This window comes from Rhinolophus ferrumequinum, chromosome 13 (assembly GCF_004115265.2).
Source record: "Rhinolophus ferrumequinum isolate MPI-CBG mRhiFer1 chromosome 13, mRhiFer1_v1.p, whole genome shotgun sequence".
In the NCBI taxonomy this organism is placed as follows: Eukaryota; Metazoa; Chordata; class Mammalia; order Chiroptera; family Rhinolophidae; genus Rhinolophus; species Rhinolophus ferrumequinum.
In genome coordinates this window covers 3,960,453-3,985,726 of record NC_046296.1, presented here as the reverse complement: position 1 = coordinate 3,985,726, position 25,274 = coordinate 3,960,453, and the positions used below count along the sequence as shown (strand labels likewise).

The following is a 25,274-nucleotide window of genomic DNA, read 5'->3' as shown; positions in this document are numbered from 1 at the left end:
AAGCAAGCAGAAGTGGGCGTGCTGAGCACCCACCCCCATGAGCACCGAGGCTGCAGGACAGCTGGGAGCACAGCCTGGGGCTGGGGCTCTGAGCTAGGACCCTAGATGCATGAGGAAAGAGCTGTGCTGCTTTTATTCTGTGATGTCTTCATTTCGAAGTGAGGTTTTGCTCATCTCTGCGTTATCTGGAATAGGTCTTTGAGGTATATTTTCCCCCGTCAAAAAAAAAAAAAATTATATAGTCAGTGGCACTTCTAGCCCAGGTGCAGCTAAGACAGGTCCTCTGCCTTCACATAGAATACAACTCGAGGAAAATACTGGAGTCACAGATCCCTACAAGAAATTCTTGAACTGAGGCCTCACTGCGTACTGAATACTGCAGAGAAATCCATGACTCCCCCCCCCCCCAACTGTCATTTCTTTCTAGGCAACCCATTTTTTAATTCCTGAGTGGCTTGTAGCATTTTTACTCTCATGGTTCTAGCACTTTCAACCTTTTACCACATGTCAGTGTGGGTCTTTTCACTGATTTTGCCTGGAAGGCAGCAAGCCCTTTCCACCTATAGCCTCAGTTCAGGAAATGTCCTTTCATCGGGATATTTGGGTGGGGAAGGAGTTTATTTAAGACAGAGGGAAAAAATAATCTTATGTTACCGTGTTTCCCTGAAAATAAGACCGGGTCTTATATTAATGTTTGCTCCAAAAGACGCATTAGGGCTCATGTTCAGGAGATGTCATCCTGAAAAATCATGCTAGGGCTTATTTTCCAGTTAGGTCTTATTTTCGGGGAAACACAGTAGGAGGCCTATGAGAGGAGGTGCTCCAGCATTCACCCACAGGGGCTAAACTCTGGTACAACAAGGGGCCAAGCAAAACCCTGCCCTCTCCTCAACAGTTACAGAGAAACATAACTGTGATGCTTATCTTGGGGAAATGGAGTCACAGACCACATATATACACACATATACATATATATGTACATATATATGTGTGTATGAGGTGTGATCAAAAAATATGGTGAATGTTTAAACAAAAAAACTTATTATAGTAAAAGACACATTGCCATTAATCCCCTTCAAAATACTGCCCCTCACTTCGAACACACTTATCCCACTGTTCTTGCCATTTTCTGAAGCAGCTCTGTCCTCTTTCGTGAGTGTCTTTAGTTGCACTGTTGTGGCTGCCTCGATGTCCTGAATTGATTAAAAAACGTGTACCTTTCACGGTCATTTTGACTTTGGGGAAGAGCCAGAAGTTGCACGGTGCCAGATGTGATGAATAAGGTAGATGAGGACACACCGTGATGTTTTTATTTGACAGAAATTGCTGTACCAGAAGCAATGTGGGACATAGAGCGTTGTTGTGATGGAGGATGAAGTAAAGACACTCACAAGAGAGGACTTCCAGAACTGCTTCAGAAATTGGCAAGAACGATGGAATAAATGTGTTAGAAGCGAGGGGGAGTATTTTGAGGGGGACTAATGGCAATGTGTCTTTTACTGTAATAATTATTTTAATTTAAACATTCACCATTATCTTTTAATCACACCTTGTACATATATATACACACACATACATATGTATATATATGTGTGTGTATATGTATAACACCTGAACGAATGGTTTTGAAAAAGGAAATATACAAAAGTTGATGTTTTTTATTTCAATTTTGGGTATTTTTTAAAATATGCAAGTATATATTACTTTTTCGTAAAATACTTGATTTAAAAATATTGGCTGGGGGGGGGCACGTAAAAAGACTTCTAGGAAGTTCTAGAAAGCTCTTCAAAGTCCTCCGTAAATTATTTCTACCATATTTGGGTATTTTCTGTATCTAAAGGCGGTTCTGCAAAGACAGCACAGCATTTTTCTCTCTTCCTTCAGCTCAACCTTCCATTAAGTAGAACCACAACCCTCTATCAGAGCCCACTCTGGATTTCCTTGCAGGGCTGGTGTGTCCCTTTCTTTCCATCCACAGGCCCCTTTTCTTCTTCCCTTCCTCCCTTTTTCTGCAGAGTGACAACCACTCTTTCCAGCCACTTCCTGAAGTCTTCCTCAGGGCCTTCGCATTGCCCAGTAAATCAGAGATGAATCATACAGCTGGCAAGGAAGACACAAGATGGGCTCATCTGATTTTCCTTCTCAAAAGAAGGTTGACTTAAAAAAAGCCAAAAAAGCTCCAGTTCCCAATTATGGCACAGACCCTTTGGGACAGCTTTAGAACTCAGAATGTCTGTAACACAAGAGGCTTCAATTCAGAATTCTACTGCTTTGTTAGGGAGCAGAAACATTTGTATGACAAACATTTACTGAGTCTTTACTCTGTGTTTGGACAGTCACAGCGTTTCGTGGAGACACCGGGAAAGCCTCAACTGAGTAAGAACACATGTGCACACGTGTGTGTGTGTGTGTGTGTGTGTGTGTATGTGAGTGTGAGTGTGTGTGTGTGTGAGAGTGTGTGTGTGTGTGTGTGTGTGTGTGTGTGTAGGTGAGGGAAAGGCAATTCTGAGTAGGGTGGCCATTTCCTCCGATCCCCCCCCTCTGGCCACCTCTAGGTCTGATCCTGTTTGTCAGCGTTTTGAAATGTTTCTGCTGCTGTGTCTATTTATTCCCTTAAAGTCACACAGAACTTCTCCCCAAGATTTCAAAGCAGATGGTTCTTCTAAATTAACTTTATTAAATGGGCCAAAATGCCCTTGTTATTATAGCCGTTAAAATGCTCTAGGTTTGCCAGAAAATCCATTAACGGTGCAGTGGTATCAACCTGTCCTCCCCGAGGGACTGGGCCAGTTGCAACATGGGAAAAGGATGTAAGCCTTCTAGAACACTTGAGAACAGGCGCACTGGAAATACCGGGACAACAGAGCTTCTCCCCACCACCCGCTCCCTGCTCTTCTTCCTGGATCTACTCGAACCAAACTCCCTGACACCAGGCCCTCGTCCAGGACACTCTCGCTGTCTCCTGTGTTGGACAGAATTTCCTGGGTGTCCCTGGTGGAGGGAAGAATGTCTTGGGGATTCCTAACAGCTACTTCTTGAGGTGAAGACATTGTGGAAATGAGAGTGGGCACTGCAGACCTACCCCTACCCCTCTGCTCCTTTGCAGACGTACCTCTGGTCTTCCCCAAAAAGCACTGCCAGCTGCCGGGACCTCACACGTCTCCAGGGACCAGCATCAGCCACCTGCCTTCCTGCTTTGATAAATGGGATCTAACGCAACCTCATTCTCTCGTGGACCCCAACACTTGCTCACTTATCCAGAGAGTCTCTCCTTTCCTCTCAGTCTGTTCCAATTTTTTTAAACCTCAGATCTAATCCTGATCACAAACAACACTAAGGAGCAGTGCATCATGGGGCAGCACCTCCACACAAGTTCTACTAAGAAACTGCAGAAAAATCTGTCACTTTTAAATTTGCTTTTCTTCAAGCTTAAATATTAAATACAAGGAAAAAAATTGTTCTCAGTCAGGTGTGTTTTCTCACTAATGTGCTTTCTATTTTTTTCCCTTGCACGTATACAAAACCAATTTTAATATCTGATACCATTTTCTACTATTTCCCATTGAAATATTCAGCTACATTATGTACAAAATAAACTTTTAAAGGTAAGCTATGCATCCTGATCTCCTTCAAAAATCCTTTCTTTTGGGAAAACGTGCTGAGTTTAATGTCATCTGATGACTCCTGGTCTCAGAGAATTGTGTCTGACTGCTGTCCCCATGTCCTTCTCCTTATATGAGTTTTCTCCTTGCATCTGAGTGTTATGAGAATCAATGGGATCGGGCGGCAGGAGGAGGAGACAGAGAACTGAGCCGAAAGCCCAGGCCCACTACTTGCTGTCCACGACATATTCAAACCCAGTGAAGTGCTTTGTAAACTGTAAGGCACGTGGAGGTGTCGTCTTTTCAGCCTCAGTGGCTCCTGGAGGCCAACAGTCTTTCTAGGAAGCGCGCCCTCCCCCCCAGAATGCTGTTTTTTCCTATGCAATCAATGCTGCTGCAGCATCCAAGTGGTGCTGTCTCAAAGCACTTTCTTTATTCCTCTTGCAAAACTCTCACCCTTCCTTGGTGTCATCATTGATCCAAGTCACTAAACATCAACTTCCTTAACTCTTTCTAGTAGAGCCACCCTCCTATTTCCTACAGGTTTGTTTCGTGTCTCTGTCCATCCGCACTTTCCTTGCCCTGGGACACATCTTAACCGAAAAGCAACACTCCAGGCCCATCTCATAAGAGCCGTGCAGACTTGATCTTTATTCCGTCCGTGTCCTGTGGAATGTTAACTCCAACAGCACGTCCCTCTGGCCAGGTGCGTGCTGTTTAGCCTTTGCTGGGTTCTAAGTTGTTGTCCTTACACTACAAGTCACCGACAGGAACTGTCCCTTCTCTGTGGTTTAACTCTGGGCTGATTTACGTATTTAGTTTGCTCTACCCACTTCACTCCTTCCGGCACAACTGCACCCTAAATTTTCCAGACCCAGAATGGGGGGGTCAACATGTGAGAGGGGAACTTAAGAGGACACCCCACCCCTCATTTTGGCTGAGGGATGGCTAGGGATTTATGTGCAAAAAGAGCCTGAGGAGAAAGATCTGGGTCAGAAGGTCACGGAAGGTGAATGCTGGGGACAAGTCAGCAGCCTTGGGCACCGCCACTAACTCCCACGGAATTTGGGCTGATTAGCCTTTTTCCTAAACTCAGTTCTCTTCTCCACAGCACTCCCAGGCGGAACAAAAGCTCTTCTGCCCAAGACCCCTTCTAACTCTAAATTTCCCTGATTCTGGGGCAGATCCTCTCCCGTGCCCTGGGCTTTCTCCTGACCTTGCCCAACACGCTCCACTCCCCTGGCAAGGCTCATTCTCGGCTGGTCAGGAATTCAGCACAATCAACATTTACAGAGCAGCCGTGATGTACAAAGCACTGCGAGGGACACAAAAATAGACGTGGCCGTGCCTCCCCCAAAGAGAAGCTAAAAAGATGAGCAGAAACATGCAGAAGTGACAAAAACAGTGACTACAAAGCAGAACACAATGGTAAGTGGAAATAGCTGATGAGCACACAAAGGGAGGAGAAGCTAGTGCCCACGCATCAGGGGCTGCAGGCAGGGAGCAGGTGAGAGGGAGACCCCACAGGTAAGAATGGGAAGAGGTGGCCCTGCTCCTCTGCTGACGGGGCTGGAGGGGACAGTGCCCCTGCCTTGCTGTGCCCACCTTCAGTTCCTCGGGAACGTGCTTCTCTCCCGGCAACCTCCCCGCGTCCGGCATGGCTGTCAGGAACAGGAACTCCTGTTTGGCGCTGTAGGCTAGGAGACAGACAGGTCAGAACACCTTGTCATGGAGGAGTAGACACACAGGCCGCTGCAACAGAAAAGAGGCCCCAGAAACAGATCCACCCAAATATGCCCAACTGGCATCTGACATGTGCAGAAGCAATTCAGGAGAGGAGGAAGTCTTCTCGACTAATGGCGCTCGAGCAACTGGACACCTACAGGCACATAAAACTACAGAACTTCTTAAAAACATAGGAGAAATTCTTCGCAAAAACTAATAAAGTGAACCTCCTCAAAATAAAAAATTTACTCTGCAAAACACCCTATGAAGAGCATGGCAAAACAAACTGTAGACCAGATGAAAAATCTGCAAACCACATTATCTGACAAAGGAGTAAGTAGTATCTAGAATATGAAAAGAATTCTCAAAACAGTAAGAAAGAAAGAAAGAAAAAATCCAATTAGCAAATAGGCAAGACATGAACAGACGTTTCACTTAAGAGGATATATGGACGGCAAATAAATACATGAAAGGATGTTCAACATTGTTAGCCATCAGGCAAAAGCAAATTAAAACCACAGTGAGATACCACTACATACCATCAAAATGCCTAAAAAACAAAATAGTGAAAATACCAAATGCTGGTGAGGATGCAGAGAAAAGTCAATCACTCATACATTGCTGGTGGGAATGTAAAATGGTCCAGCCACTCTGGAAAACACTTTGGTCATTTCTTTAAAAACTACGCATGTAATACCATGCGACCCAGCGACTGCATTGCCAGTCACTTATCCCAGAGAAATGAGAATTTCCAAGGTCACGCAAAACCCTGCACACAAATGTCTGGAGCGGCTACGTTTGTAATAGCTCCAAATTGGAAACAATCCAGATGTTCTTCAACAGGTGAACGATTAAACAAATGGGGTACTTCCACCATTGACTACTACTCAGCAATAAAAAGAAACAAACTATTGATACACACAAGTTGGGTGAATCCCCAGGGATTTTTTTTTTTAATGGTGAGTAAAAAAAGCCAGTCCCAAAAGGTCACATACTACATATATTCTTGAAATCACAAAATGGTTGAGGAGAGATTAGTGGTTGTAGGGGGCGGGGAGAAGGATAGGGCAGAAATGTGAGAGGGAGGAGAGTGTAGCTATAAATGGACGATAGACGGGATGCTTGACTGTATTAATGTCAAAACCCTGCCCCCAATGCTGCACCATAGTTCTGCAAGCTGCCACCACTGGGGGAAACTGAGTCACGGGACACAGAACTCTCTCTGCTACTTCTAACAACTGCATGTGACTGCACAATGTTCTCGAAATAAAAAGTTGAATCAAAAAAGAGAAAAGAAGTTACATTTAGTGCTTACTCATTAAACATTCATGGGAACTGAGGTGAGACTAGAGAAATCCTACATACAAAATGCTAGTACAGAGTAATAATTTACAGCAAACTGATTTCTGGGAAACCTTTGGGGCAGAATTTGAAGATAATTTTCAGATCTCTACAATCAAAGAAACATTTACTTTCAAAATTTTGCAAAGCTTACTATATAATTAGAAAGAACAGATATCAAATAAAAGCCTAAAAATCAGCATAACAAAGCATGAACAAAGGCACAGTTCATTTTTTAAAACAAATCAAAACCTACTCCTCTTAGGTTGCTAACACCAACCCTTTGCACACTGTTCTGCAGCCCCCACCTGCCCGGGTTACTGTGAAACATCGCCCTCCCCACCCCGTCCCTTCCCAGGCAGAACAGCACCTGTGGCCTGAGGTCTTCCCTGCACAGAGTCCTGACTAGTGATCCCATCTCCCCATCGCCCTCTGAGTTACCTGCTCCAATATAAACTTCTCTCCCACACACCCTTATGAACCCCACTGAAATCTTTTCCCCATTTTCTCTGTTTGAGTTAAAATGCAAGTAACCAAAGCTGCGCACAGGAGCTGTCCTGGGCCTGCATGAGGACAAAGTGTGCTGTGTACGGTGCAAAAGCAGACGAAAGCATCAGCGCCGTCAGCCGAAGCTGCTGAATGCTCTGAGGGCTGAGGGACCAACATCTGTCCCTCTCGTCATCCTGAAGCACTTATGTGCTAATAAAAAGGTCACAATCCACTCCCATGTGATCATGTCCTGTTCCAACGACGTCTTCTACTACTAGCTCTGCCGTAGGTTCAGTGAGTTTCGTAGAAACCTAATCTTCCTTAATAACATTTTACATAGGACAATGTCTCCTGAATTCTAAACAATCGACTTACGATGAATTTTTGAAAAGTAACCGATTTCACACGCTCAGAAGCATACAGGCTTCGGCAGCTGTGGAACGTCTCACACACCGGTCAATCATCTGCCAATTTTTATGATTTTAAGCCTCCTGGTATTTGCTCCCCAACTCCCCTTGGCCCTGATTCAACCGGGGTCAAAAAAAGTCACAGCACAACTTATGTCTGGTTTTTCCTTTGCTTTGCCGATAGCCGTTTATTTTCAGCAGATGCCATTACCCCCACTATGATCACAGAGTGGTTCCTTTCCCCACCCTGACTCTCAAGAGCAAGACTCCAGCTTCTGGACCAAGGATTCTGATCCTCCAGGTGTGGCCAGGTTTCTTCATACAGCATCAGCTCACTTTTGTTCTAGGCATCGTTATACTTATAATGTTTCACAAAACGTTTTTCAATTTGCCAGGGGACATACTGCCTTGTTTTTCTAGAAGTGCTCACAGGTACTCGTCTCCCCAAGCATGCTGTGCATCCAGTCACCCAGGGCCACCATTCCATCACACGCTGGGCAAAGACAGTCAGGTCATGGGCTCTAAAGCAGCTGACAGTCAAGCTCAGGGGCTCAGTGCAGGCAAGAAACTGGAAGAGGAAGTCACACAGATAGTAGTAGCACAGCAGATGTACAAGGATGTCATTTTTGATTTCAAGTCTCAGGATCCCATGCCATGCAACTGCCATCACTGAATGGGATTTATTTCCGAATAATAAAGTCTCATTATAACATCTGACCCTAGTTCAACATGACCCTGAATTTGTTAACCAAGGATGAGTCACTGCCACAAACATCACCATGGCTTCCTTGCTGAGCTGAAGTGAGACCATAACACTATTTTAAAAAAAGGTAAGCGCTGCCTTAAACAGCAGTTCAAGACCAGTCTGCTCTTCCTATCGGCCTAACTGGCAGAGAAATCAGTAGAAACGAGTAGGTGAGGAGACACACATCCACCGAGGGATTCGGGAACAGGGCCCACTTCCCGGAGGACAGAGCCAGAAGAAGCAGCCCCACAGAAAGCTGAGTTACAACCAGCTGCTAGACGCGGAGACCAAGGACTCGGCATCTGCGGTACAGGGAGTAGACCTTCGTCACACAGAATGCACTGTGTTGTCAGTTATTTCCTCGTGATGATACTCCACACTGGGATCTCGGTGCAAAAGCAAAAAGACTGCGAACACCGGTGAAGTACATTCTAACACGTGAGAGAATCTCCTATGGCCACATGTGTTTACAAAGCTCTTTCAGTTTCCTGCTGGGGGTTTAAGTGCCGCCCCAGACAGAGGGGGCCCTAAGGCTAAGGGACCGTACCCACTAAGCGCCAGTGCTCAGGGGCAGGAGATGCCGCGACACCCCGCCCGGGCGTCCAGGGCTGAGTGCTTGACTCCTCCTGGATGCTCAGCCAGCCGGCCTGGCAAGACCCCGCATGTGGCTCGCTGCCTTCGTTCAGAACTCAGCCAATGGACCCATCTTTGTGGTTCCAGCCAAGCACTTAGGGACAATTGGGTAAGATCCTCAGTGGTCAGGAAAGGCCAGGCTATGCCGTGGGCCTGACAACAAAGGGTTCTCTCTCTGAGTTCACCATGCGGGGCTGACACGGCCCTCACCGGGTACACACCTGGGGGGCTCTCTCCATGCCTCCCCGAGTGGGAAGGGGGTGGGGCCAGGTGTGCGCCGGCTCTGATGTCCCCACCTGGAGCGGCCCATGCCCACAGCCCTCGCACAATCACACGGAACATCAAAGCGCAGGAGGACTCACCGCTCACCTTGAGTGGACAGGCTGCTGACCAGCATGAGGCCTACCTCAGGTCTCTGCTCGGGCAGAAAATCCTACGTAAAGCTTTTCTCCTTCTCCACAGGTTTTCCCTTCGTTCCCTCTAATTTTTCGCTCCCCTTCACAAAACCCCCTGAGCGTCTACGCTTCTCTGAAAACATTCGGCATAAAACTTGACACATCAAAGTAAAATAACCACTCATTTATCAGATACCACTGAGAAACAAGGTGCATTTTAGAGGTTACACTGCCATAGAATATTATGACTCAAACACACATCAAAGTAATTGTTTTTGGTGGAAGTCTCATAAATACATTACCTATTCTCCTACTTCTTAAGACAAAATAAACAATTAACAATTTAACATCGTGACCTGACTTTTAAGGGCTCTCCTTTCCAGGAGGTGACCTTTAAAGGAATCGTGAATAAAATGTATGGACTTAGTAACATGGATTTCATATTCTCAGCAGCTCTTTTGATTTCCCAGCTTTGTTCTACACTTGGGGTTCTCCACTGGGCCCCACTTCTAGATTCTAAGCCACTAGGTCTCTCTCTGGTTGCGCCCAAGCAGTGAGGTCTACGAAGAACCTCAATGACTCTGAGGCATCAGGGGAGGAGACCCACTGCTCTCTTACTCAGAGGCCTCCATTCTCGGCAACACATCTAACTGCGCTGGATAGTGGGCGAGTGTCAAACTGTCAGGCTGAGATCCTGGTCTCACATTCCCACAACCCTCCAAGACTGGGCCCCTGCTGTCCTGACAGAGGCCCTGGTCCCCGGGGTGAGTCATGATTACCCGTGATGCCCCTGGCCACCTGGAGGTGTGACACCACCTTCCCGAGGCTGTGAGACCCTCCGGTTCTGACACAGGGCCATGCAAGATGAAGGGGTACTTGTGATGACAGCCTGTTAGGGCCCCAAGCCCGAAGGCCTGGTAACTGTTACCGAGTGGCCACTAAGGAGCTGAGAACTAGCCCTCAGGTCTGATTTCAGAGCCACCCTCTTCTGCCTGCAGATCTGCCTTCAAACCTTGTTCCTGGAGACAGAGGGACTGGGAGCAGGAGTGGGGGGCACGGGGCAGCCCTCAGCACCGCAGGGACACACGGGAGCTCTGGGGTGTAGCAGAGCCAGCAACCTGTGATCACACAGACGGCACAGGCCGCACGGCCGCCAGGAGGAAACTGGGAAAACCGCTCATGTGGATGCTTCTCTAATCTCCTTTCCTGCGGGCCGCCATCTGCAGGAGGACGTGCGCAGTGTGGGCAGAATGCAGATGCTGTGCACAGCCCTGGTCCCAAGCAAGCATCCTCCCTCAGGCAGACGTCCTCAGGCCAACGGAAAGCTGCTCGTAAGCCACCAACGTCTCCCCTGTGCTGCACCTCACTCTGCCCCAGAAAGGCGTCGCCTCGAGGTTCAGCAAGACCATCCCTGCAGCCGCTTACATGCAGCCAGCACTTGGAGGATCAGCCAGAGAGCCTCCCAGCGCTCGGCTAAGTCTTGGAGGCTTTCAGAGCATGCAGCATGCCCATCTGCCAGAAAAACCACCGCGGCCCAGGTAAGCAGGGGACAGGAGAAGCAGCTGGGAGGTGCGTGCTGAGGCTGGCCTCGGTGCTGTCCGTGTCCCCCTGGCAACCCCTACATCAACCCGGGGAGTTAAAAATCCTCAGAAACCACCCGACACACACATGAAATCACCGTCCTGATGCACAGAGGTGACCTCCGTACATGTGGCGAGCAGCACGCAGAGCCAGTGGGCACACAGCATGCTGAGTAATCACGGCAGCACCTCACGACGTCACCAAGTCAGCTGAATTCCCAGATGCTGAGCCTGGGGACACCACGCAGGAGGCGCCAGAGAACCCACAGTGAAAACACGTCCTGCCCACCCCCGGGGCTGAGCTGGGAAAACCCTCCCCTCCCTGTCCACCCCCTCCTAGCCCCTTTGTAACTGGAAAGATTTGGACGTCGTGACCTCCAACGCCCCTTCGGGCATGACAGTCCTTGAATTCTGTGATACAGGTCAGTCATGCATGTCCCCAGGAACTATCACAGCGACATCTGGATTGGCCAAATCCATTCCACATGGCAGTGTACCTACCGTCAGGGTCTTTAAAGGTCAACGTGATGAATTTGCTGGCCACCATGAACATGAAAATCACCCAGAAGCATGCGGCCAACAGAAGCCACTGGTGGTGCATGTTGTCAAAAGTCAGCCATTCAGTGATTCTTCCTGGAAAGCACAGCGAAATGCACCCACTGCTTACAGTACAGCAATTAAACAAAAAGTGATTAAAAACAACAGATGATTTCAGTTAATAGTATCAACACAAGTATTTTTTTTTAAAAAAGTTGTTTTGATACAGTGGGTATTTTGACTCGGTATTTAACATTTTATTTTTAATTAATAATACCTTATCACTTTGATAATTAAGTCCAATGTAAAACCCCCAAATGGAAAGAAGCCATTTCTACCTATTTAGGAATGCAAGATAATATTTCACTTTTGCAGATGTGCCTCTTGACTCCTTTCTCGCCCAGGCTAACATCAAAGTGTGTTTCTGATCCCAGCGCCCACCAGGGCCTGCAAGCAGGTGGGCAGGAGGCCTGCAATGGGCTAGCCCTTCAGAGGGCAGAAGCCACCCTGGGGCATGACGAGCAGGCTGTTTAGAATCCTGCCTTGCTGATTAGACAGAGCCACACCCAGGGAATCTGGACAACAGGAGAAATGACATCGAAGCTTCCCTGTCTCCACTCACTTGCCTGCAAAGGCCGGTGCAGAACCTGGGGGGTGGGTGTTTTTCATGCTTTCACTGCCTGGGAGAGATGCAGGCCACGTCAGTCCTCAGGTCACACAAGTCACACTCTGCTGCAGGGGACACGTAAAGAAGTAGGAAGTCACAGTCAGTTCTCAGCAAGAGAAACAAAAACGTGTTTCATGTCACCTTTAACACAGTGCTTCTTTAAGCCAAACCAAACCACTTAGAGTCACCAAACCAGCTGACTGAGGCTACCCGTCAGTCCTGGGCAATGGGGAGAACTGGTCCTCTCTACACGTGCTGATGACAGAGGACCCCAGAGAGCTTGTGAAGGCTGGATGGGACAGAGCTCCGTGTGGGCCCATGTGCTCAGCTCTCCTCATCTCAACAACATTTACTTCCTAGAATCTCTCTGGAACTGTAAGAGACTATTAGCATGAGAACTGCTATCTTTAGGTCAGGGTTAACAGCCCCTAGCCTGAAACAACATAATTATAAAATTCCAGGATGTGGGCAGTTGCAGCATGGAGACTAGAAGTTCTGTAGCTTATCTTATACTCCTTATAGCTATGCAAGTCCTGTAGCTTATCTTATACTCCTGGTCTCCTTGTCCTGTAGTAAATCTTGTACTCTTTGAAGCTATGCAAGTCCTGTAACTTATCTTATACTCCTGGTCTCCTTGTCCTGTAGTAAATCTTATACTCTTTGAAGCTATGCAAGTCCTGTAGCTTATCTTATACTCCTGGTCTCCTTGTCCTGTAGTAAATCTTATACTCTTTGAAGCTATGTAAGTCCTGTAAGTTTATCTAGTACTCTCAGAAGCTATGGAAAGCCTTGAAAATGCTATATAACCCCTTGGCTTTAAGTGTTTGGGGTCCTTGTTAAAACCCGCTGCGTCGGGCAGAGACTCGGACCCCAGCTGGCTGGAAATAAACCTTGCTGTGTGACTTGCATTATTGTGCGGGTTCTCTGTCTGTCTGAGGGGGACAATTCTGGACCTTAACAGAACCAGGCCTCTGAACCCCCAGTGCCCTCCACTGAGTGGTTACCCAGCCTGCACCTGAACACACGCTGCAGCGGGGAGCTCACCGCTTACCATGCAGCCTGTGCCTTTCCAGGGTGGCTTATGTGTCACGCTGTCAACCACAGCTGCCCATACATCAGGCCCAGTGAGCTTCCTGTAGTCCTCAAGTAGGGCTGCCGGATTAAACAAACAAAAAATTCAGTTAAGTTTGAATTTCAGAAGAAAAACAAATGACTTTTTTAGTATAAATGTGTCCCAAATATTGCATATGCCAAATATACTTTAAAAAAGCTATTTGTTTTCTCTCTGAATTTCAAATTTCACTGGCTGCCCTGTGTTTTCTCTGGCAACAGTACCCGTCAAGGGGAATGCCAGTCCCTCTCTACCTGCCTAGCTGATGAAGCCAGCTGGCCTGTCCTAGCTGATGTCCCTTTCTTCTTTGTCATCCTTCCCGGAGGCCACACTGTACAAGGCAGAGCCCTGGGTGGTTCCACCCATCATGGGCTCTGACTTAGCAAGTGACTGAGTCTCTCCAAGCTTTGGTTTCCCATCTGAGACCAGGGTGGTCACGAGGATTAAGTGACAGAACGCATACACAGGATCAGCAACCACCTGGCCTGGAGCATACGCTTTACAAACATAAATTGGCCGGTGCCTCAGCACCCTGTGGCCTTCCTGTTTAACCTACATATACCCTTCGGGCGTGTGGCAGCCAGCAATTAACACGACAGGCTGGTCTTCTCCAAGGAGAGGAAAAGTAAGGCCCCACTCATCCCAGGTGACTCAGGCTAATAGCCCTTCCCTGTTAGAGACAAGGGAGGCATAGCCTGTGCCCAGGGGTACAGGGCACCGCAGTCCTGAGCCCACTGGACTTGTCCCTCCAAGACAGTGACACTCAGTAGGACCCTCACTGGTCACAGTGGGAGTGCCCCACTGAGAAACCCCCACGCAGGCCTTTTCTTACAGAGGGGTGGGGGCCACGTGGGTCAGGGAGCGATCCAGAGAAAGGAGGTGTTAAGGTCCGGAATTGTCCCCCTCAGACAGACAGAGAACCCGCACAATAATGCAAGTCACACAGCGAGGTTTATTTCCAGCCAGCTGGGGTCCGAGTCTCTGCCCGACGCAGCGGGTTTTAACAAGGACCCCAAACACTTAAAGCCAAGGGGTTATATAGCATTTTCAAGGCTTTCCATAGCTTCAGAAAGTACTAGATAAACTTACAGGACTTACATAGCTTCAAAGAGTATAAGATTTACTACAGGACAAGGAGACCAGGAGTGTAAGATAAGCTACAGGACTTGCATAGCTTCAAAGAGTATAAGATTTACTACAGGACAAGGAGACCAGGAGTATAAGATAAGCTACAGGACTTGCATAGCTATAAGGAGTATAAGATAAGCTACAGAACTTCTAGTCTCCATGCTGCAACTGCCCACATCCTGGAATTTTATAATTATGTTGTTTCAGGCTAGGGTCTGTGAACCCTGACCTAAAGATAGCAGTTCTCATGCTAACAGTCTCTTACAGAGGCAGGTGCCCAGGGGGTGGTTGCAACCTGAACAGAGAGGCATTCGCCCCCGTGCGCTGGGTCTCGAGAAGACACAGAGGCTGAGGAAGAGGGTCTGTGGTGAGTGCCTGGAGCTCGCAATCCACGCTTTGCTAAGCGCTGTGGACAGTGAGCAAGGATGAGGGGAGCCACCTGGGCGCCCCCACACACGCAGACACACTTCCTCTGCAGAGCAGTGAGCAGGACCTCCGGGCCCTGCCCACTCTCAGCTTCCTGCTCTGTTCACACCTGAGGACCTGCAAGGCTTCCACCCTCCCGGGCTGCAGGACATTTTTATGGTTTAACTTTCCAGGGGGAAGTAGTCTTTTGATGGGATCTAATTTGAGTCTTCCCCCTGAGCTTACCTCTAGACAAAAGTAGGGAGGTAACGAATAAACAACTTACATGAAAATGAAAACCAGGACATCTGCTCTCCAGGAAGCCAGGTGGCTTAGGGACAGGATTTCTACTCTTGGACTACTTGAAAAGGGAGACTTGCACTATCCTATCCTGAAGCCATGCCCGCCTTCCCAAGTCTTGGATTTCCATTTGAAATCAGGAGCACCCAGCCATGGCGTCATGGTCCAGAGGAGGCTGCAAGGCTCCCACCTTCTTCTCACCCCCTCATGCCCCCTCTGGAACAGGCTGGGAGGGAGAACAGGACGCATGAAGACTCTGCTGGGGCTGCAGATCTGGAAAGCCTCGCGTGCATAAACCCTAGGCCCTGGCAAAGAGCCTAAGTCCACAGGCCCTCACGGGGGACTTCCACAGCCACCCCGACCAGGCAGAGGCCTCAGCGACCCCGTTCCCTGCTGCAGGTCCCCCGGCGGGCCTCAGCGCCTGTGCTCAGGCAGCCCGGGAGGCCGCAATCTCCTGTGGCCCCTGGGCTTCTGTAAATTCGAGGTCAGCAGGGCCCGCTCCTGTCCCATGACCCAGACCCAGCAGAGGAAGAGTCAGCGCTCCCTGATTAGCCAGCCCGTCCTTCACTGCACCCATCACAGGTGGAATCCATTCCCTGGTTGGCCATCTGTTTTCCCGAGGAGAATGGAAGCCAGGGCCGGAACAGTGCCGCACGCACGGTTAGTCGACCATCATTACTGGCTGAAGGACGGCCTCAACCAAGAAACTTCTCAGGACAACGTGGGAGAGCGGAAAGGCACTTTAGAAGATACCTCGTCCACCCTTCTACCTGAGTTTCCAAACTAAAATCTTTAAATAGGAGGCCCCCTTTCAACCTCAAAATATTTCTCCAGTCTCCACATGAGAGCAGTTATATGAGTATATTTAATATCCATTAACTGAGATTAGAAAATAACTGAAGCTGTTACTAGGGCTTCAGGATTACCTGAAAATAAAAGTTACATTTTTTATAAGTCACAGAACTTACATGCATTTGAATAGACAGACAACTTAAAACATAATGACGGGGGAGGGGCTAAGAAATCCTGCTGAAGTCCAAAAAAAGTTGTTTTAATTTTAAATAACATCCTATGCCGGAAGGTGTACCAATAACATAGATCCAAAGTTTCAAGATATATCAGTGAACAGAAAAGGGAAAGTTGCAGAACTGAATGTATGATCTTATTTGTTAAGAAAAATTACATATGTGTGAACGTACGTGATTATATACACACGTAAACACATACATATGTGTGATGCACAGAGTAAAATCTTGAGAGGACGAGTGGAATCATTTTTTTGCTTGATACAATCCTGTATTTAAAACTGTTTTTGCAATAAGCACGTATCCAGAAAATGTCACCTATATACATGGACCCTGCTGATTTTATTTCTTCTGTGTAACTTTTTTCCTACCTCATTTTTACCAACTGCAGTTTCCTTACCACTTTGCAAAGTGTGGGAAAGGATGGGAAATACTTTCCTAGCCAGGAAAGAATGGGGTGAAATGACAAAGGCAGTATGTATGTATCTGAATATCTGGTAAATACAGCTCTGTCTTCCTTACTTTTTGGTTTTTAAAATGACTCACTATTTAAAACATGAAGTATAGAGATTAATGTAACAAACACTGATGTAGAGCAACTCAGCTCCAATAGTTCTGCTGTACTTTCCTGAGTTATTTTACAGGACGTAGTGTTACACACAGGTTGGAGCCCCGCCATGCCCCACCTGGCCCTGGTCCCGGCCCTCCCCAGGGCAGCTCCATCGGGGTGATCACCCTTCTACCAGGTCAGAGGTGGCTCCTCTGATGGGAGCATCAGCAAGGGCTTAGGGAGGGGGTCTTCCGGCCCAGGCAAAGGCAGGACCGACTGGGGAGGGTGAGAAGGTGCCCACGGCCTGCAAGGAAATACTGCGCTCGGTATAGATGCTTCCATTATGTCAGGAGGCAAATGTCAGTGGTGAAGCGCGGGCGGGGGGGGGGGGCAGAGGAAGGAGGGACGTGCCCAATGTTTAAGCCCCTAACTTTTTCTCCCATGGTCTACAGCAAGGAAATTAAAAATTATACACAGATTCAAGTGGAAAAGCTGTAAAGGTGGGCAGATTAAAATTTTAGACAAACAGATTTGTTTTCCAAGTCACATGGTACGTGAGCCAACCAGGACCAGTACGACGAAAGCCTGGTTCTTCTCAAAACGCCCCCTCCCTCAGGTCCAGTATCCCTACAGTTTACCACGTAAGACACTCAAACAGAGGTAGACGACCACCTGCATATACTTTGAAGGACACAACCTAAAAATAATTATTTATTGACTTCATCACCCATTGGACAGAATAAGTACAAGGATGTAACACTGAGTCCCCAACCAAACACACACACGGCTCACGTCCTCACGGAGCCTGCAGTCTGTCGGCGAGACCCACATGCACGGAAGAATCTATCCAAGGAGAGGCATGCGGTGCTGTGAGAGGAACACACAAGGGGTCAGGACCTGGGTGGACAAGTCGGGGACAGCACAGTCACCTAAGGAGCTGAAGGGGCAGGATTTCAGGACAGGGCAACAGCATGGGGTAGGAGGGAGCAAGCTGGGGGGCCCCCTGAGTAACAGAAGGAAGGCCGTGTATGGTGGAGTTTCCAGAGCACGGTCAGAGACGAGCCAAAGCAGATGTGGGCCTTCGAGAGCTGTTATGGAATTTGGTTTGTACCTTGCCAGCAACGGAAGGCCACTGGAGAGAGTTTTACATGAGAAGAGGGGTGGCAGTACTGTGACCTGCCTTAAATTTTGAAACTATTTCCTTGGCAGCAAGTCAAAGATGTAAAACGGAACTGTCCACTGGGCCACGGCCCAGTCTCAAGGCCATTTCCATACCTGGAGCAGGAATATTCCAACCAGGCACCACCACGCCCAACCAAGTGTTCATCACACGCCATCGTCTGGGTCCCTAAAACCAGTGAAGGAACCAGTAAGACCCACAGTCTCTGACGGGCTGGGTTTTTATGAACCCTAGAGGTTGGTATGTCCGGTTGGCCATGGCATGTTTTTGCTTTGAGATTGCATGCATTCTGAACCTAGCTAGCTACCAAATAGTGTCACACATTATGTTGAGGGCAGTGGTTCCCAGCCCTGAGTGGACACTAGAATAATCTGGGGAGCTTTTAAAAAATATAGCCATGCCCTGGGCCCCAAGAACACCAGGGCCAAGACAAGACACCCCTCTGGAGACGGACATCGGGCAGGTTTTCAAAGCTCCGCCCAGGATTCTAATGAGCAGCCAGGACTGAGAAACGCTGGCCCAGGCCCTCTGCCCTTCTCAAATGTTACCGCCCACAGGAATCCCCGGGCAATCTTGTTAACAATGCAGATTCTAGGCCTTCTAACATAATGGACAGTTTCCCATTACCTCCTTCAATTATAAGAAGGAAAACTGGTAGCAAAATCTGTCAGAATCTGTCAACTAGAATCTACTGATGACCTGAATTACACGAGCTCTGGAAAAACAGTTTCAAGAGGTTTAATTAGAATCAAAGATCTCCATCAATGTTCCCATTTACCCTATTTTCTGGCTCTCCCATCAATAGGTAATTCACTCCGTAGAATTAGGGTTTGGTCTGACCTTGGAAAAATGATAATTTGCCCCAGTTTTTTAAACAAAAAGAAAGGCATTCCAAACTCCCTTCACCCCAGCTCCTCTCAGCCTGCCCCACTGTCTGCACTGTTTCCTTGAGTGCACCAATTCTCCATGGGGTCTGCCTCCTGCCCAAGGATGACCCACAAGACTCACTGCTTCTGTCCGCAGAGACTGCCCCAGAGTTCTCCAGGGCTCTGCCAAAGGCCACTGCTCTCCCTGCAGCCCAGGGACAAACGGCCTTTACAAAGCCTGACATTTTCTGTAATTAACTCTCCTTTGTTCAAGGAGCCAAGACAACTCTCAAAGTGCCTCTGGCAGCTAATGGGGGCAAACCTAAGGGTGGCCCAGGTCCCCTGTGGTCATGGTGTGCTGCCCTGAACAGGGCCCCGCCAGCCCCCAGCTCATCCATCCATCTTCAGAGCTTTCCTACTTCCGGTCATTAAGAGGGATTTTCATGTGTCAAGATGGCAGGATCTAAACCAAACTCACAGGACTGGGCTCTTTGAAATCCCCTAAGGCAGAACTGGTGGTTAAGGAACTTAAGACCTTATGGGGAAAGCAGAGGCAGGGAAGCAAGATCATAACTGGACCTACAAGAAATCCTAACCTTTTTCTCTCTCCCTCTAAACTAAAAGAAAGCAGGCGTTTTACATGTTTGTAATTACTAACAATAGGATTGGTACTATTACCATCTTTTGGTGCAAAGTTTCCCTCCCTGCATTTTCAAAACGATGCTTGTAAATCCATTTTGCTCAGCTGCCAATAACACCCCCGCCCCTCCCCCAGTGTATGAGTTGTCACCCCAAAGCACAAAGCCTTTCTGAATTTGTGCTGAAGAGCTCAATTCTCATCTGCTATGTTCCACTTTTTGCCATGCACATTCCCTTATTAAAGGTTCTGAAAAGTCCTGTGATAAATAAGCCCACCTAACTCTGTCTAAAACAACTTTTTTCCCCAAATGTCATCCATTCAGCAGTATTTACCAAGTGGGTGCTCTAGGCCAGGGGCGGTTCTAGGCCCTGGGGATACTTAAGGCAACACACACTCCCTGATCTCACAGTGCTTGGTTCTCTTAGAGGCAGCCGGGCCATAAACAAACAGAGCCTTTAATGTAAAGGACCACACCAGGCACTGAGAGCCATCAATAGTAACAAAGAAGAGTAAGGCACAAGGGGAAGGCCTCTCGGAGGGCACGATGTTGAGAAGAGGCAGAACAGAGTGAAGAGACAAATCTGGCAGCCACGTGGGCAAAGAGCGTGGTCTGGGTCCCAGAATCCACAAAAGCAGCAAGGCTGCCAGTGTTTCTCATGCACTGACCGAAAAGGGAAGGACGTGGCCCCAGGGAAGAATCCTGTCAGCGGCCCTTTACTGAGATGGAAACTCCTGGATCCCCACTTCCATCACACATGCACCCCAAGAGAAGGATCACGTGTCCAGTGTTCAGTTTTTAAAACATTCTTTCAAAACATACCCAGACACGAAAGGAAACTTCACAAAAATAATCTGGTCATGCCCAAGGAACTCGTAACCCTGGGAGGACTCACGGGGAGAAGGGAAAGCAGACAGCTGAAGGCTAGAGCAGTGGGGGACAGTCCACAAAGCAAATCAACCTTTCTATACCCTTTGATTATGAGCTGATCGATAAAATTATTAAATTACAACCTAAATGACTTTATCATGTATATAAAGTTCAGTCACTGTGATTTTCAGGTTCATAGTAAGGGTTTCTCTCGATCTAAGTTCAGAAATTTCCTTTCGAAGGATCATCCTTAGTTACCAGAATGAAAACTCGCTCCCATCTCTGGCCGGCCGCAGAACGCATGTGAGGTTGACAGATTTTCATGAATAATAACAATCAACAGCCAATACCTGTGTGAGGCTCACGGCAGGGCAGGCATTGCTCTTCGCAGAGCTCAATTAAACCTAGCTTGAGAGGTTACTCCTATTATTTTACTTAAGAAAACATTTCTTCTAAGTATATGTATACAGACTCCTATTTAAGAGTTTTAAGTTTCCTAAAACCTCCACACAAGCAAGAAAGAAGGCAGTAAGAATACTGAATGACAAGAACCTCAAATAACTAGTGCGTTCCCATTCTCCTTCACGTACCTTCTGAGGTTTGGGGTCCACGTCCCTGCAGTACTTCCTCTGTCTGAGGTTCCTGGTTCTTCCTGTCACTGTATAGGACAATGAAAAATCCAATAAGCACCATTACAAGTGACAAGATTAACTTACTCAACACAACGTGGTTTACACTCGGAAATAGTTAACCACTTTGATTATTCAAGCATAGTTTGCACAACAGGTCTCTTACAGAGATGGGTTATATTTGGATTTCTTGGTGAGTGAATAAATATTCTAAATGTACCAAAAGAGCTAGCTGTTTAAAAGACTGCCTGCAACGTGAAATACGTTTTGAAAAACGCAGTACGTTTTGTAGCAAAAGTAATCAAATCCTATTATACTGGTTTCACATGTTTGATGTTGGGTAAAGGACTCCGGTCTAAGACGATCACATCATCCAGTGCAAGGTATTCTCTGGGTTTTGTATTTCTTCAAGCGTTGACACCCTGGCAAATTCTAGCCAAATGTCACATCATGAATGAGCAATTGGAAATAAGTCAAACTCGTGGAATTAAAGCGATTACAGATTTCATAGTTAACTGGCAAAATAAACATAAAAACTCATGTCACACAACACAACCTGAGCTGCATGGGATGTGTGTAGCACAGCCTAGCTGTGCTTCCCTCTGCTCTTAGAACTCAACGTGAAGATCAAAAGCCATTTCACGTTACGTCAATTGAAAGATTAAGCTTTCCGTATTCACACTCAGATTCTTCCAGACCTGTATCAGGAGAAAACAGACTCTCTTGGCTTCTGCAGTCTCTAAGGCCCGGCATTCACCTACCTCTTCCCCATTTGTATTTCTGGCTCTCCTACCTTTTACTGTACAACCTTAAGCATTTAAAAAATGATCTGAATATAACTGCAAATGGCCTAGGATATTTACTAATTCTTTCCTTTCTTTGTTCAGTTTTGCAAGCACTTCAGTTTTCATTCCTGGAGAGGAAGGAAATTTTTTCTCCGGTATTTCTTTGAGATTCTTTTCTTCAGGGTCAAGAGCAAAGATGGAAAGATTTTTCTTTCCATCTTGAAATTTCTATTTTAACCCAAGATGGACTATGCCCTCATTTGAATGGGGGGAAAGGGAGAAGGCCATTTCTCTTTGTGTGTCTTCTCTTTCAGCCACCCAGTCACTTAAAAGGGAGATCAGCGAGCAGGAGCTAAACTCAGCTGCCTAATTTTAAGAATGTCTGAGACATTTCTCACCCTGGCAGTTAAAACTGACCGATACCCAACTCTTTTTGGCTCAAAGCCCCAGACTTCGGGTGTTTCAGACAAAAAAACCCTTTATGACAGTGCCCCTGCTTAGCTAACCAGAACCTGGCCGCGCTGCTTTCTATTCACTGCTGGCCCTTTCCTGCTTTTAGCAGACTTGGAAAACCTGGTTGATCTTCCCAGCCAGAAGTGTAGAAATGTATGCCTCAACCTCCAACTTCTGACAAGCCTCACCGACTGTCAAAACCGGACCTGAGAACACTCTAGAGCCTGTCTGGCAGGAGACATACCATGCATTTGCAGCCATCCCTTCCCGCTCACCCACCAAAATTGTGGGTGAGGCTGCACATGGTACCTCTTCCCTGCATGCTCCTTGCACCCAACTGGAACATATTCTTCCTCTTTCCGCCTCCAATTAAAAATGCAAAATCTCCGCCAAGGATGAAAAAAAGTAAATGATAGACCACCGAGTGACCATATTCCAGCAAGTCCAGCATCCCGCGGCCAGGAGGCCACTTCGTTGCATAATTAACGTGAGGAAGGTTCTTCCCATTAACCCCGTCAACTACGGAGGTCCTCAAGTCGCCAAACACACTGGGAGGCTAGCTGCTCACAAAGAACAGCCGGTTCACCCCGGTTTCAATCCACCCGGGTGGGGTGTCTTGGGGGGGTCTGGAGAACCCACCCCCCAGGCGGCCCCGCGCTCACCCTCCGTGAAGTCGGTGCCCTTCCGCGGCCCGGCGGGGAAGCTCGGCTCGGTCTCGCAAGCCTGGGGGCGAAGCGCACGAGTCCCGGCGTCCGGGAGCTCGGGAGGCCCGCCCGGCCCGGAGGCCCCGCACCGCCCCCGGCTGCCTCCACGCCGCCCGACCCGCCCGGGATGAGGCGGCCGCGGCGCCGGAAGGAAGAAGCCAGACGCGCCAGGCCCTCTCGGGAGGCGAGGCCGCCGCCGCCCCCCGCGGCCCCCGCGCGTCCGCAAGCGCCGCCTGCGGGCTATGCGCGTCCCTGCTGCCGTCCCGCCGTGCGCGCGCCGCCTGCCGGTCCGTGCCCGTCCCCGCCGTGCGCGCGCCGCCTGCCCGTCCGTGCCCGTCCCCGCCGTGCGCGCGCCGCGCGGGGCCGCCTGCAGATGCGAGGAGGTGCGGCGGAGGGACCCCAGGACCTGGTCTCTGGTCGGCACGTCGCAGGAGCCGGATTCCGCGCAGGGCCCTTGCGCCTCCCTACTTCCCCCTGAAAGCAAATTACTTCCCAGGAAATTACAGAGACGTGCGGCCGACCACGTCCCACCAGGTCTCCAGCCAGAGCATAGGCTTGGTATTTGAGGACGGAAAAAACAACCCAAACTTGGAAAAATGAGGTACCTCCCAGCATTTGCTAATCAGCCTACCTAGTAAAAGCTGGACCTTCTGTTTACAGAGTGCCCCTGGGCTGGCATCTTAGGAGATGTAACTTTGTTGTCAAGGTAAACTCGATTCATAAACAACAGAGAAAGACCAGAACAGTGTACAACCCTGTGGAGCTATAACTTAAAAAAAAAAAAATTATTTTTCAATGACAGTTGACATACAATATTATATTAGTTTCAGGTGTACAAGGTGATAGGCTTAACTACAAATTACCAGTTGTAACTTCTTAACCTGCAGAAGTGGAGAAGGGGGCAGGACTTCAGAGCCTGGTACAGAAGTCAGTCCCAACGGTGTTGGAGGTTTTGTTGCCCTGGAAAAGGTAAAGTCGTTTTGTTTTGATGGAACCTATATGTTTGTTAACTACCTAACTGCATCTATATCTATTTAGCAAACAGGGTAATATAGATATGTGTGCACACGTGCACACACACACACACACACACACAAGATTTTTGTCAGGCTTTCAAGGAACCAGCTGTTTTTGTTTTTTTGTCTACCCTGTGGGTTCCCTCTTCGATGAGGTTTGGTATTTGAGAACGAAAAAACAGACCAACAAACAAACTTGGAAAAATGAGGTACCTCCCAGCATTTTCTAATCAGCCTACCTAGTGACAACTGGGCCTTCTATATCTGTGGGGTTCAGAACCCTTTCAGAACTTCACTTTAACATCGTTATTAACCATCATGGCTTAAAATGGCAAGGTGTTTTACTTGGCCTTTTGGTCACTCATTCAGATGTTTAGCCCTTTCTTTGGGCACACTGGGCGACATAAGACATTTGCTGTCTCCTTGAGGATTCGAATGGACACACATAAGAGTACGTGGAAGAAGCACAATAGGTAAATGCAGAGCTTAGATGTGGCATAGAATATTAGGCAGGATTTCAGGGTCTAAGCTCTGGAAATTAGACCTCATGGGATCAATTCCTTATTCCACCATATCTAGCTTGTAACCCTATCAAGTCTTGTCATCTCTCTGAGCCTCAGTTTCATCGTCTATAAAGTGGGGATATTATATAGTAGTTACCTGAGTTTACTACTGAAGAATAATGGAGGTACTCCAGTTAAAGTACATAGCGTAGTAGTTCTCCCCCAGTAGTAAACCTTGCAACAAACATGTTACTTTCATTGTTACTATTTTTCATTTATTGCATTCCCAAGATGCTGTTCAAATATTAAAAGATACAGTTCTTTCTAAGGGCTTACACATTGGTGACTAAGGTAATTGGGTATTTTTCTTGGGGTTTTTAAAAATTATTCCAGTTCCTCTTTTTATTTCTATAAGTGAACTTCGGGAAAGTATTAGTCTTTATAACAGGAGGATAGTTTCTGAAGTAGTGGCTCTCAAAATGTGACCTGTGGACCCCTGGAGATCTCCCCAGGATCCTTTTAGGAGGTCCGCAATGTCAAAAATGTTTTCACAATAATACTAGGACATTAGTTTTCTTCACTAATCAGACATTTGCTCTGATGGTACAAAAGTAATGATGGATAAAACTGAGGACAGCATGAATCCAGGCAGTGGAACAAAATGGACTTCGCAGTCATTGGATTCATCACCACTATGCACTGCAGTGAAAACAGACATACTGAAAACAGACATACAAACACAAAGTGTCACTGAAGAATGTCCCCTTTGGAGCAGGATGGGCAGTGCACATAAGCATTCCTGCTGGTTATGGTGGTTGTCTGGAGGCAAAGCTCTTGGGCGATCGATGGTTTGCAGTGCAAAACAGCTAGCTGCTTTTCTTTTCTTTCTTTTTTTTTTTTTTAATGGAACGCCATTTTTACTTGACAGAAAAATTGACAAACTGGGGTTCCACAGACAGGTATTTGGCAGACATTTTTCTCCAGAATGAA

At 47.6% G+C, this 25,274-nt stretch overlaps 1 protein-coding gene across 6 annotated transcripts in view; it reads right to left on the bottom strand.

Annotated features, from left to right (window-relative positions):
- Positions 1-22,908, bottom strand: part of CHST10 (carbohydrate sulfotransferase 10) — a 30,541-nt gene extending 7,633 nt beyond the window's left edge. Inside the window, exons 1-6 of one of the 6 annotated variants that reach the window (XM_033125007.1) lie at positions 22,724-22,908; positions 20,785-20,852; positions 13,173-13,273; positions 12,077-12,186; positions 11,419-11,550; positions 5,208-5,299 (exon numbers count right to left, since the gene is read on the bottom strand). In XM_033125007.1, the coding sequence (XP_032980898.1) occupies positions 5,208-5,299; positions 11,419-11,518 (192 nt within the window). In that variant the 5' untranslated portion in view covers positions 11,519-11,550; positions 12,077-12,186; positions 13,173-13,273; positions 20,785-20,852; positions 22,724-22,908. Of the gene's footprint in view, positions 1-5,207; positions 5,300-11,418; positions 11,551-12,076; positions 12,187-13,172; positions 13,282-20,784; positions 20,853-22,723 lie in introns of those variants that run through there. The other 5 variants (XM_033125003.1, XM_033125005.1, XM_033125008.1 and 2 more) reach the window with 5 other exon arrangements.
- Positions 22,909-25,274: the final 2,366 nt, after the last annotated feature.